The sequence below is a fragment of the Haplochromis burtoni genome, unplaced genomic scaffold (genome assembly GCF_018398535.1).
Source record: "Haplochromis burtoni strain Fernald_Lab_line unplaced genomic scaffold, NCSU_Asbu1 Contig_41, whole genome shotgun sequence".
NCBI classification, from domain to species: domain Eukaryota; kingdom Metazoa; phylum Chordata; class Actinopteri; order Cichliformes; family Cichlidae; genus Haplochromis; species Haplochromis burtoni.
Window position 1 is genome coordinate 1,890,254 of NW_024582402.1, and position 13,104 is coordinate 1,903,357.

Consider the following 13,104-nt stretch of genomic DNA (forward strand, 5'->3'; position numbering starts at 1 on the left):
TGCATATTGTTCTCTGCGGGCATTTCTCGTTTTTGCTAATTGTTTCACATCACAGGGTTTACTTACTTTATGTTTGTTAATACATACCATATGCAAAATCCCATCGGCTATTGTATGAGAATTTCAGCATTACAGAAAAACAGAGTACATTGTGGCAACACCGTTATTTTACAGTATGCCTACCATAAAGCACAACAGCACTAAAACATGCCATGGGACTGTAGCTTAATCCTAATGTTTAGTTGTTATTATACTCCTTTACTTAGTGTTTCTATTCAAATCACAACTAGCAGCTCATTACTGTAAAATCTAACTGCATGTCCTCAAACATGTACCCCGATTCCAGTTTTGTTTCTTTCTTGAACTATGACAAGATTTCAGCTTTGTTATAATTCCCCATACTCCTCACAGCACATAATTACAGGAACTGTATCAACATTTTAACAACTAGCCTGAAGGTGAACGCTGCTCATGCCCCACTGCAAGCTGAACCTTAACACCGTTGTCAGCCACACAAACACTAGAAACCACATCACACATCCACAACAATCAAAGCCGAAACACCAGTGAGTTAAAACTGCCTAACGATCACAACACTCACACATTAAGATTTGAACATTTTCATTTCCATCAGTCTTTAAGCTTGTCAACGAAAGAAAAACACTATTATACAATGAAAAACATTAGCATTTGTACAGTTGTTGGAAAAAAATTGCACCTAATCCAGTTTCTTTATTAAAATTTAAAAAAACCCAAACAAATCTGGTCCTTAGCAGGTCTTAAAATTAAGTAAATGCAGGACATATTGTTTCTAATATGTTTCTAAGTTTCTAATTGGCAGTATAATTAGAAAAGGACATACAAAGTATGATTTGTTTGGATGGGTTGCCAGGAGAAAGCCTTTCCTCTCTCTAAAATGAACCTGGCAGCAGACTTAGGTTTGCAAAGTTGTATCCGGACAAAGTCTATTGGACAGATAATACCAAAATGGAAGTATGTGGTCATAATAGACCACGTTTGGAGAAAACTAAACACAGCACAAACATCTCATGCCAAGTGCCAAGCACAGTGGTGGATTGCTGATGATTCGGGTTTGTTTTATAGCCACAGGACCTCTGCACCTTACAGTCACTGAATTTAGCATAAACCCTTCCGCATACCAAAGTATTCTAGAGTCAAATCAAGGAATAGAGGTGCTGCAATGGACTGAAATGTGCACAAACCTTGATTAACTGAAGCAACATTGTATTAAAAAAAAAGGTCCAATATGTCATACATAGCTGTTCATTTGAAGTTGTATTAAAAAAATGTTAGAACCTCATGAGGGCTACATTTTTTTCATCATACCCCAAAATGTAAAACTTTAGAATTGAAAGCTGTATTTTCTTTATTATATTCATAAAAAATGCCACTTAATTGGTCACAGTTTTCTGTATTTTCACATAAATTTCTCAAAATTTAAACCGGATTGAGCTTTGTTCCCCTAAGCACACCACTTGAGCTTCGAGGCATGTAATCTCCACAGCCCTCCCCACGACCACTAACTCACCTTTCCAAATTAAATGTTCATCTCGAGCTCACAGTTCAGATTTAATTTCATTACATCTGTGCTCTCCACCAAAGCCCGGCTCAGGTGAAGTTTATTGCACCGTTTGGGTTTTTAGAATTACGCGCTGACATCAGGCCACAAAATTGCACCGACTCACAGCAAATCAAGCAAAAGCGTTCCCTTAAATAAAAATAGTAGCAGCAATAATACTATTTTCCACCGACATACATCTCCACCCGCCATATGTTTTATTCATATGGTTCTCTAACCTTCACATAATGTAATTTGGCTGCTGGTTTAAGCCGCACCCTTAACAAGGTCTGAAAAAACAGAAAAGAAAAAAAAAATCACGTCAATTGGTCTCCACTCGCAGTCGTCACTCGTCATCGTCCCACCTCCTCCTTGTCTTCTCCGGGCAGCAGACGTATATAAACACACTGATCCATCTTCCTCGAGCTTACCCAGTAACATCACGATAACCATTACGTGGCGCTCAGATGGGAGGGCGCACAGGCTCCGATTGTGGCCGATTTCAATAGAAAAGCCAACAGTGAAAGAGGTGCAGCCTCGGCTACTCATCCAGAACACGCTGCACGAATGTTATGTCGGCATCACCTGTTGTTCCCGTCGATGAACGGTGAGTGGATTTCTCAAACCAATGCTCATTAGCTGGGTATTAATTAATGTGCTGTTTGCTATCGTTTATTTAAGCTGCCTGTCTTTTTTTTCCTCTCTCTCTCCACCTTCAGTTGGAAGGATTGAAAAGCAAATGAGATGATGTGAAATCCTATAAGTCGTAGCTTACAAGGGAAACAAACAAAAGACAAAAAGAAAAAGAAAAAATAGCGACTGCGTTTAAGGGAAATTAAATGACAACCCCTTCCTCCTCTTCCTGCCTCGCCTGAGGGAAAATGTTTATCATGCCGTCATGTTGCCGTGATTTGAGAGGTGGGGGGAAGACAAGTGACCTTACTACACTTCAAAACTGGGATCGCTGGCGATTATATGAGTCAGATATCAGAGGTCTTTTGGCTTTATAACCTCCAGAGAGAAAACTTCGGTGCAGCAACAGGTGGCATGTTTTTCCCGGGCCGGAATCGAGGCGAGATGCTGAGGGAGAGATGGACGTGGGAAAAAAGGAAGAAGAAAAAAAGTAGGGCGTCATTCAGCACCGAGACACTGGACAGCTCCCACGTCGAGGGCTAATCGTTTCCATTTAGCTGCGATCTGGAAGGAAGAGCAGGTTTATTTGTGGCTTTTAGAGCTAATTTTAAACCGTGTCGGCACATTCGCTGAATATTAACGCAACCTGACGGCGTGCATTCAATTAAGTCGCTGTTTAGAAACTAAATACATGATTATTTTTTTTAATGGTTTGAACGCCAGGGCAACAAAGAGCAACAGCAAATGAAGTGATTTAGTGCCATGAACATTATTGACAATCTCTTCCAGGGTCTCCTCTGGGTATAAATGGAGGGCTGTCTCCGCTCAGCGCTCCTCTTTTCTCTAGTTTGCACTTAAGGAGCCCCCTTTCTCTCCTCCCGTGCTTCCTTCCTCTCACTAACTGTCCCCATCTTCCCATCCCCCTCCTCCACTGACTCCCAGTCTTGTTGCATAGCTACCAGCTCAAAAACATACTGGGGATGCAGGACAATCTGTATGTTTCTCTCTCTCTCCTATTCTTCCACCCCAAATATGACCTATTAGAAAGGGGGGAAACACGCACACATACACACAAATCACTGAGTTGATGCCCTGCGTTCACATTTCCATTGAACAGCGTTTATTCTAAGTGCTGTGCTCTTCTCCTCCCTCTCTCTCTGTGCCCCCCACCCACCCTTCTCCTGTCTCCCTCTTTTGAGAGGAGCTGAAAGGTTGGCATTACAACAACAAAGGAAGGATGGAATGTCAACAGGCTTCAGAGAGAAATGGGTTGGGGGGGAAACACAGAGATGGGAAATGCATGTTGTGTTTCCATCTCCGACATCTAAAGTTCGCAACCTACCAGCACGCCACTCGCCGGTGTCCTGCAACACCTGTGACACATGCATGTCCTGAAACCTTCTTCAGCTCTGAAGCCCGTGTCACTAATGGTGCCAAATCAATACCTCATGTTCAACAATTGTAGAGTGAAGGGGAAGATTTTTTTAAGCATCTAAAGGCCCCCTCTGTTTCTTTTTCTTCTGTTACAGGCGGAAGCAGGGGATGTGGATGTGACCAAAAAAAAGAGTCGAAGGTGCTGGTGGTGCTGAGTGGAAGACTAGTGATTTTGTTGTGACGCTGATCAAAGAACAACAAGTCCCAGTCTGCCTCTCAGCACAAGCAGTGAACTTCAGTTTCACGTCAATGTGAACCTGCTCTTCAGCTCAGGAGCCGTTCACATTTCATTGTTGGCACTGTTGATGAAATTTCCTGTTTATTCAGCAGGCAACAATATGAAGCCTGCCCTTTAAACATCACGTAAAATGTTCTGATTCACGCTCCGTGTGAAGGAGTTTCGCTGCACAGTAATGTTAATTACCAGCAGAATTGCAATCAAAAGCATCATTTAAGCGAGTGAATCACACACTATAAAAGCCACATAGGGAAATGCTGTAATAACAATGCTTTAAAGCCCTTTGTACAAGAAACAAAATAAAAAATAAAAAAAATTGCCCAGTATTATTTTTCTACGTCTATTTTCAGGCTTGCTCATTCTCGTTGTGCTTTGTTCAAACTGTTTATTGATCATTAATCTGTACACATGGGAATAAATGGCACTTCTTTTATTTACACCGCAAAATAAAACCTGTTTTTAAAAAAAAGATCCTTGTATTTCTGTATTTTGTTACATCAGCACCACTGAACAGGTTGGCTCTCACTCTTTCTCTCACACACACACTAAGATCAGATCCCTGAGGAATCACTGTGTCCAATTAACTACAGTGTCTTCAGCTGAGACAGAGGAATGAATATAAGCCAATCAATCAACAAGGAGGCTCTAAATCCTTCTGTGAACAGGCTGTTACTTCCTGTAGTTTTTTTTAGTATGTATCAAAGTTGTGAGTGACCCACTGAATAAAATACAAGCTCCTACTTAGTGACCAGACAGTGAATCCACCAGAAGAGGTCGTTACAGTCGTGTAGCCTTGTGTGTGCTTTCTAATGCACTCCAGAGGGTAAAAGCGCCACAAAACCAGTTCTAATAGTTATCACACATCAAATATTATAACAAGTGTCGGTAGGCTGACTTGGGAACATACTCGCAGTTCTTTGGGCCCAGTAGGTCCAAAATAATTATAGAATAAGATTTTTCTTTTCTTTTTTTTGGCTGCCAGTATTTGGTCTGTATATGAGGTGGACTCTGATCCTTTTCTGAGCTTGGATTAATATCAGCAAACAGACCTGAGCAAATGTAAGATATCTACAGTCACTAAGAAAACTGAGAGGCGTGTTCACACAGCACGGAAGACACCAGACCTGCTCTGTGCTCCACTGCACTTTGGTCTTTTTGTCATATTCAGACACATGGGAGAATTGAACTAATGCAGAGGGGAGAAAATAAGAGACAGAGACATAATCAAGTCACACTAATCACAATAACCAGCACACATTATGTAAAATTCTAACATGAGAAGCTGCATACAGTTGCTGAATAAAAGCAGAGAGGGGCAAGAGCAGACAAATCTATACTAAATAAATTGTAAAAACAATTAAGACAAGACAGACATGAAAAAGTAGAGACAGACTTATCTTTTTTTGTTGTTGTTGTTCTCTTTACCTGCACGGTTGACCTGAATAATCCCCATCTTTGCCATTCGTTACTAACAAAGTGCTTATGACAGAAAGGTCAAGCCCACCTAAAATGAATTAAAACTCACTTTATTTGAATCAGATCAGTACAAAGTAAGGACTGCTTAAAATCCAAAGCTGACATGTAACCGTCATGCAGATTACATTCATCTTTGTCTCTGAAACTGAAATTAGTCACCATGTCACCATGCTTTGATAATCTTGACCACAGACAATGCCTTCCACCCTTTTCACTCATAAATGCTTGCAATGGTTTAATTAAAAATGCACCATGGCTGGTCTCCATCACTCTGCACCCTGTAGTCTCCAGATTGGCTGAATCCTGCTTTTTCATATATAAAATCAGGGTCTGGCTTGTGTTGCTAAGCAACACAAAAGAGTCAAGTGCATTTGTTTATTGGCCAATAAGAATGCAGACAAAGTTTCAAGGTTTTTGAGGAAGGTACTGCAATAATGATAAAAGGAAGAAAAAAATAGATCGGAGGATTCTCTCACAACAGCCTTTCATATAATTCACTGAGTGTATGGATAGTGCTATGCAACCTCATGTAGCTCATTTCAGCCTCTTAATTTTAGGCCCATGATGAAAAAGAAAAATATTTATTAATGTAATGGAAGAGGCAGCTTTCAGCAGCAACTGTGGCTATTTTAAATGCTTTTTAGCTGTATTTCTGGTGTGATCGCTATTGTAGGTTACATGAGACAGAGAAATAAAAAAGTCTGATTTCTACTGATTAAAAAATAACAACAACATTTAAAGGTCTTTCTCGTTGATTGAGCCCATGAACCCCTCAAAAACATCTCACACCTACAGCACAGACAGAAACTGGCACAGCAGCGATACCACGACACTTCATGCTTTCTCATTCTCCTGAGTTAAGACTGAAAGCACTTAGTGCACACTGTAGCAGAGAAAAGTCAGAGTCACGATCTAAGATACTTGAGAGTAATCATTATGTCTAAACAGTAAAAACTGTTGCCAACAACTAAGGCAGATGGTTTCACGAGGAAAGAAAATGGTCAAAAATAGTGATGGATGTGTAAAAGGAAGTGCACAACAGGTGACAAATTGCATTAGACACATTCTCAAGAGCACAGACCTTGTGCAATGCATGTACTCCCTCCTCGTTGTTATTACTATCTGGGCACCAAGCCTGGCGTGATGGTATGCCAACTGTTCCCCGATGTCTGTGCTGGCACCCATCACCACAGAACTGGCACCTCGGAGAGACTCCGGGGGAGGAAGAGTGAGTCCGCATGTGGCTACATGTGTGGTCAAGAAGATCAGGGCCTGACGACTGATCAGCAGACACAGAACAATTGTGTCTGGCAATTAAATAAGTGCAAATATTTGTGCAGGGTCTTCTCTAATGCTCTTGTTGTTGGTGGTGATGAAAAATTTACAAGCATGATATACATTTAAGTAACGAAACACAAGCAGCAAAAGATGATTAACTGATAAGTTGTAAGTAATCTTCTAGTCATGTAGTCTTAACAATGTTTGCATTTAAAACATGCAGAAGGGACTGTGTGTGAATGTCTGCTGACAGTTATTCCCAGTATATTCACAGAAAATCAGAGGAAGCTTTAAAAGTCCAATTTATGGGGAAAAAACTAACATTTTTAAGATAAACACTAGGGATTATAATAACATTTAGCTGTAAGATAAATGAATATTTACATTCTATTCATCCTAAATGATCAGCTGTGTAGGTCAATAACTGTTCCCTGATTTCCTGACCTTTAAATAGAAGCTAATTAGGAATTTGGCTCAGGAGAACTAAACTTTATCCACAGATATTTGTTATTTCAGCCATGGTAACCACGTGACTCAATGGATAAAGTACAGCTGATTTGCCAGTGTGTAGTAGCTACTGAGTCTGTTTTTCCAATAAACAGGATGAGAGTGAACTGTGGGTTAAAGAGAGGCTTCTCCTTAGGAATAAAGCTAAAATCTGGCTACCTGCAAAGTCAACCGCTCCATCAACAAGCTCTGGTGTCTCGGGTTATTTAACCAGAGTTTTCATCTCTAAAATCTCAAGTCTGACTTGTTTTATGAGTGAGTAGTGAGTGTTTTCTGTTTGGCTAAACTCATGCATCATGCTCCCTGGACATAAATATTAACAGCGCTCAAGATGAACGTGTTAATAGGAAACATCTGGAAAAGAAAATACAACCAGCTTTGTTGTACGTTCATAAAAATGTCTTTTTTATTTACAGAACAAAACATATTTAGGGTCACAATGAACAGTATTTCATTCATTTTTGGCAACTAATGAAGACTTTCAGTCCAAAATACTAAACATTGTTGGTCGCCAATTTGAACTACATAAATAGTGCGTAGCACAAACACCGTCTCAAACAACTTGACATCAACATCAGTGTTTCTGATATATTTTAATGTAGAAAAACTGACAGTTTGAATGATCAAACGGAACAGAAATATCATACATGGATTTTTCACTTATTCTGTTTTTATATTCACGTGAGACACCAGTCTCATTAATGCTTATACAAGTCAACAGAAATCTGAGTTCACTGCGATGGGAAATCAGGACACATGGTTTTCTATATTCAACAAACTGAGGCCTACCAAGTGACACACATGAAACACAGCAGACACAGTTTTCTTTGTTGTTTTTTGTTTCCTTACCAGCAGCAGAGCCAGATATTCCAGATTCAAATAAATAACACAAGCAGAAAGAGAAAAGAAAAACATTAGTTTGATGTGTTGTATGAACTTTTGTTGAGTTTGGGAGTCGCACCATACAGCAACGCCTGCGATTTCACCTGCTGGGCTACACAGCTGATCTCAGATCTGCTTTATTTACACGGAAGAGGACTTTAAGTGCCATATTTTAAGTTCAACTTAAAATTCAGAATCAAAACAAAGATGTGTTGTTATCATAGAATGACGCAGGCCCATATGGGACAAGATGAGAAAAAAAATGGCCTTTTCGGCACGTTGCCTCCCACTGGAGGAAAGCTGAAACCTTTAACACTTTAACAGGTAACGACTTGTTGGGGTAAAACTTGAGCCAACAGCTGAAGATGAAACCAGACAGTCAGTACTAGGTGGTCTTCACCAGGTCGTAGACGTGGATGTGAACATCGTCGTCATACTTTATGTAGTAGACGGTGGGCTTCGCCGGGACCTGGTAGATGACTAAACCAGTCCTCTTCAGACCGTTATCTGTGACGTACTCTACCTGCTTCCCGACGAGGCTCTCTGGCTCCTCACCTGGCTTCCTGTCCGCTGGCAGCAGGTGTTTGTTCTCTGGATGGCAAACAGAAAAACCACATGATGCCGTGCTGGACAGCATTTACTCAGCCACATACGTTTATCTGCAACAGGCTTCCAAGCCTGTTACCTGTCGTTTGAACATGACCTTTAACCCACCACCTGTGCTTGCCACAGTTCATTCATGAATAAATTCCTCTAAAGCAGCAGATCATACTCTCCTAACTAAGCAGAAATTCTGAACAAAATGTTCAGGAGGAGAAGAACGAGCCAGAGATGCTGGAGTGTTTTGCAATGCAGACTATGTAAATTTGTCCTGTTCTCTTCCTCCCACTTTTCCAGGAGGATCGGAAATATAAAACACTGACAGTTTTATGCACACTGACAGCGAAGCTCACATTACCATACCTGACTCCGGCAGGACGTGCAGGTCCCCGTCCTTATAGTCGTCCCACAACTGGTACATGTAGAGCACCGGGTCCTTCTCATAGGTGATGTAATACCAGTGGGTCATGATTGGGGCCCGGGACAACACCATGCCTCGCCACTCATTTTTCTCCCCGTCCTCCTTCTCGAACAGGTGCTCCACTGCTCGACCCACCAGCTCCTCCGCCCCAGGAGGCACCTTGATCTTATTGTTCACTGTGGAAATGAGAAGACACTTCAATGAGTCCATCAATCCAAAACATTTACAGACCCAAGACGACAGGATAAATGAAAACACTAAAATCTATTTTATATGACATTATAATTCCCCCAATGCTTTATTCTGATGCTGCCAGCTTTACATTTTCAATTAGATAATAAAAGACTATTTCTTAGTAAAGGACGACAAAGATTGTCATCATGTTCAGCCGGGGTGTCAAAAATAAGGCCCCGGGTGCCCAAGATGCCAATCTGGTTCACTGGACGTATTTTTATACGTTTTACAGGTTTTCTTGCAGATAAAGACTCCCCGGTGGGCATTCATAATACACCAAAGTAATTTATTAATGGATAAACAATGAAAAGACAGAAAAAAATGTTCACACTAACAAGTGGTGAAATTTCTGTTTTCTCTATGGTCAGATTTCTGTGAATTAACAGAAAGTTTCTGTTTTATATTTATAGGACAGTCTGGGTAATGAGCAACCAGAACTTTTACACAATTATTTCTTACAATTTAAGCCCAGAGTCATGCTCACAGACTTCTTTCAGCAGCATTTCTTATTTCATGTATAAAAACTGAGATGTACTGCAGAAATTTTACTGTTTTTTTTCTTGTGTTAAAATATCTCAGGGGTTAAATGTGCAGTTATAACATATTAACATCTCACCATGTAAAATAAGGTATCCTGATATAAACCAATAAGCCACTGAAATTTAAATCATTTTATATGCTGGTAAATTATTATGCTGTTTAATACGGTCCTCAAGTAAAAAGAGAGAGGTGTGTTTTGTGTAACCAGCAGTAGTTATGTTGCTATTAAATACACAAAGTTCGTCACCACACCTGAGGGTGTGCTATGAATAGAGATTAGCGAGTCATGTAGAGCCTAAAGCAAGAGTTTTCAACATTACAAAGGTGGCTCTTTTTTTTCTTTTTTACCTGACTAGATCACCAGGGTAAATAACGGCTCCTACGCAGAGCCTATGCACAGCTTTACAGACGGTCATCTGCATGCTGTGGCTATGTAATGTCACCAGAGGGCAGTGCCACAAAAAACCCACGAGTGGGCTACTCTTGCTCGTGTTCAGGCAGCAAAGAAAAGCACTAAATTATAACACACACACACGGAGCCAGCCGAGTGTTTTTTTTTTTCAACCAATAAGCCTTCTACAGCTTCATAGCTATGCCCTGCTGGTTTTTTGGAAGGCTGCACACAAACAAGCCTGCATTTAGCAAGGCAAATATCGGTGCAAACAGACAAAAACGTGGCACCATAAAATGTTGAAAGCATACTCTTGGCAGGAGTGGATCATGTAGCTTTCTCCTGTCATAGCAGCACATGTTCTCAGCAACCTGTTACGTTAGAGGTGCACTGAATGATGTATCGTGTTTAAATTAATCAAGTTTAATGGCTCAAATGTGCATCAGCCACATCAGAAACAAAGAGCCTCAGTAAGTGTACGACTGGCAAAATAAATACATGGATTTTAACCATTAAAGATTTTCTTCCAGTATTCCTCTCTACTCTTTCTTGCTATTTATTTTTAAGCATTCGATGATGCCTATTTCTCTGACTGAAGCAGAAGTGGAGTCAAATGATGCGTCAATCCACACCCTTAGTGAGAATGTGCAATAAACCTCAGAGGGGAAACAAAGTTCGTGTCTACCAGCATGATGCGCATTATCTTCGACTGGGATTTTAGGTTTAATCGAGGCGGCTAATGCACAGCTATGGCAAATTTGCTTCACAGTGTATCCCCTCAGACCTAAATGAGATAAACACCAACACAAGATTCAACAGGGAATCATACAAAAACGTGACATGCAGTGTGATGCACTGCAGACATGACAAAGTTCATTTAAATTTCAATAATTGACTATAAAACATTTAAATTCAAGCAAAGTATCAGTGATTAGAGCTTCATCATGACACTCACCAACTTTCTCTGCCAGGACCTGCAGGTTGGATACCCGGCTGTCTTTGAAGAGCTCGATTCCGTAGACACAATCGAAGCCGTCATATTTGACCATGTAGAGGGAGGTGTTCACAGACAGGCGCTCCAAAACTGTGCCCTTCCATTTGGTTACGTTGCCCTTCTCCCTCCAGGTGTGCTGAATCCTGCGGCCCAGTAGGTTGTCAGGGTCCGGACTCAGGGTCGACGCCGAGCTCTCACTCAGCTCTCCACTGCTGCGCTTCCTGTAAACAGGAGTGGAGCAAGCGCCACGTTAGCATTCATACGTTAGTGCGGGTATGATGAACTTAAGCTGTTCCATCAGTATATTGTTTGCATTACCTCTTATGACAGAGAGTTCAGTCAACCCAAACAATGAGAACTATCAAAATGTTACATAAACAAATGAGTGTGAAACTATTTTAAATTTAATATTCAAAGCCATCACTTCAAAGTCGAGCTTCAAAGTAAAATCCGCCATGGGCTGTCGTCTTTTACACTACTGAATCTTTAAAGCCTTTAACTTCACAGATATTGTGTGAAAATAATGTAGAGGGTTGGCTGTTGTATCTATACCATAAACAGACAGCAAAAACATTTTAAAAAAATTAAGTGGCCCATACGCTTTCTTATCAAGATTACAATATGCCAGGTTAATAATTAAAAGCTCCTGCTATGCTGATAAACAAGCTCAAATAACAATATTTATAATTAGCATCTAAGCACTCTGGATGGACTGGTTACAGACAACTGGTCACCACTGGCCATCTTTTCCAGGTCAGTAAACGTTTAAGCTTATATTTAAGTGCTGACTGATGATCTGACCATATGTTACTACAGTGTCATTCAAAGGGAACTATAAAGTGAAATCTGTGTGTGTGTGTGTGTGTGTGTACTGTGTCACATTGTAACAGCAGGGTCAAAGGTGTTAAATCTGACTTGCTTAATGAGCCTACCTGCCCCGTTTCTTTGACATGTTTCCATAAATTCACACAACCCTGTGAGAAACAAGACAAGTCATTTGATGAGTGCAACAGGACCTGATGAAATGTGATCATATAATCAGAATATTTCTGGCAAAGAGGAGCAAACTCAAGTTCCCCGGTAGGTTTACAGCCCTCACCTCAATCAACCACATCCATGCGAACAAGCATTACCGGATGTAAACAACATTACTGCGACAAGCCCGCTACTAATGCTAAGAATGCTAACACGTCTACGGGTTACATATTTACAAAGCTAAGTTTTTATGGCTAATAAATGTGTAACTTCGCCGAGGCTAGCTGAATAAACGCCGCCGTTCGGAGTGCCGTCGGAAATGCCAAGCAACAGTGTGTCTAAAATTGGACCACGTAGGTGGTTAACGCCAGGAAATCCCCTCAGTCACCTTTCATTTTTTTAAACGAGAAACATTTGTGAGATTTTGGCTTCTGTATTTCTGCACGTAAGCTAGCTGAACAAAAGGAAATGCATCGCCATGTAAGCGCTGATTTCGCACCCTGTCTGCAGCTTCTTGATTACCGGAAAAAATAAGGGCTGAACATGAAAAAATAGCTTATATTACATCTGTGGTCGACTAGTTCACTAGGCGGGAGCCAGCAAAATAAGCTGTTTGCCCTACCTGATCAATAATTTCACGTGTTTGTCTTTGCAGAGCAGATTCCTCCACCTAAAGCAAGACACACGGAAACGAGACGGATTTGCTGACTACAACTACCAAGAGGAACGCACAGCGCGCAAAGGACTATGGGTTTCGTAGTAAACTGTAAATTTTTCCTTTTGATTTTATCCAACTTTACAAACATGCAAGGTTTCCATATTTTTTATGGAAGCCCCTTTCCGCCACTAAAAAAGTATCCATAATTCGAAATTTCGAGTCATATTTGTGGAGATTTTAACTTATTAACTCGAATTTTTTTTT

General features: G+C 40.6%; 1 protein-coding gene across 2 annotated transcripts; it reads right to left on the reverse strand.

The window, feature by feature from the left end:
* Positions 1-7,529: 7,529 nt before the first annotated feature.
* On the reverse strand, positions 7,530-12,930 carry LOC102302312 (spindlin-Z). 2 transcript variants are annotated; one of them, XM_005920499.2, is made up of 5 exons: positions 12,805-12,930; positions 12,140-12,181; positions 11,169-11,428; positions 8,991-9,224; positions 7,530-8,618 (listed from the first exon to the last, which is right to left on the reverse strand). In XM_005920499.2, exons 2-5 carry the CDS (start codon positions 12,157-12,159, stop codon positions 8,413-8,415), a joined length of 720 nt encoding a protein of 239 aa, XP_005920561.1. In that variant the 5' UTR covers positions 12,160-12,181; positions 12,805-12,930; the 3' UTR covers positions 7,530-8,412. The 2 variants fall into 2 exon arrangements, with proteins under 2 accessions (XP_005920561.1, XP_005920562.1); XM_005920500.3 differs by lacking the exon at positions 12,805-12,930 and adding an exon at positions 12,307-12,796.
* Positions 12,931-13,104: the final 174 nt, after the last annotated feature.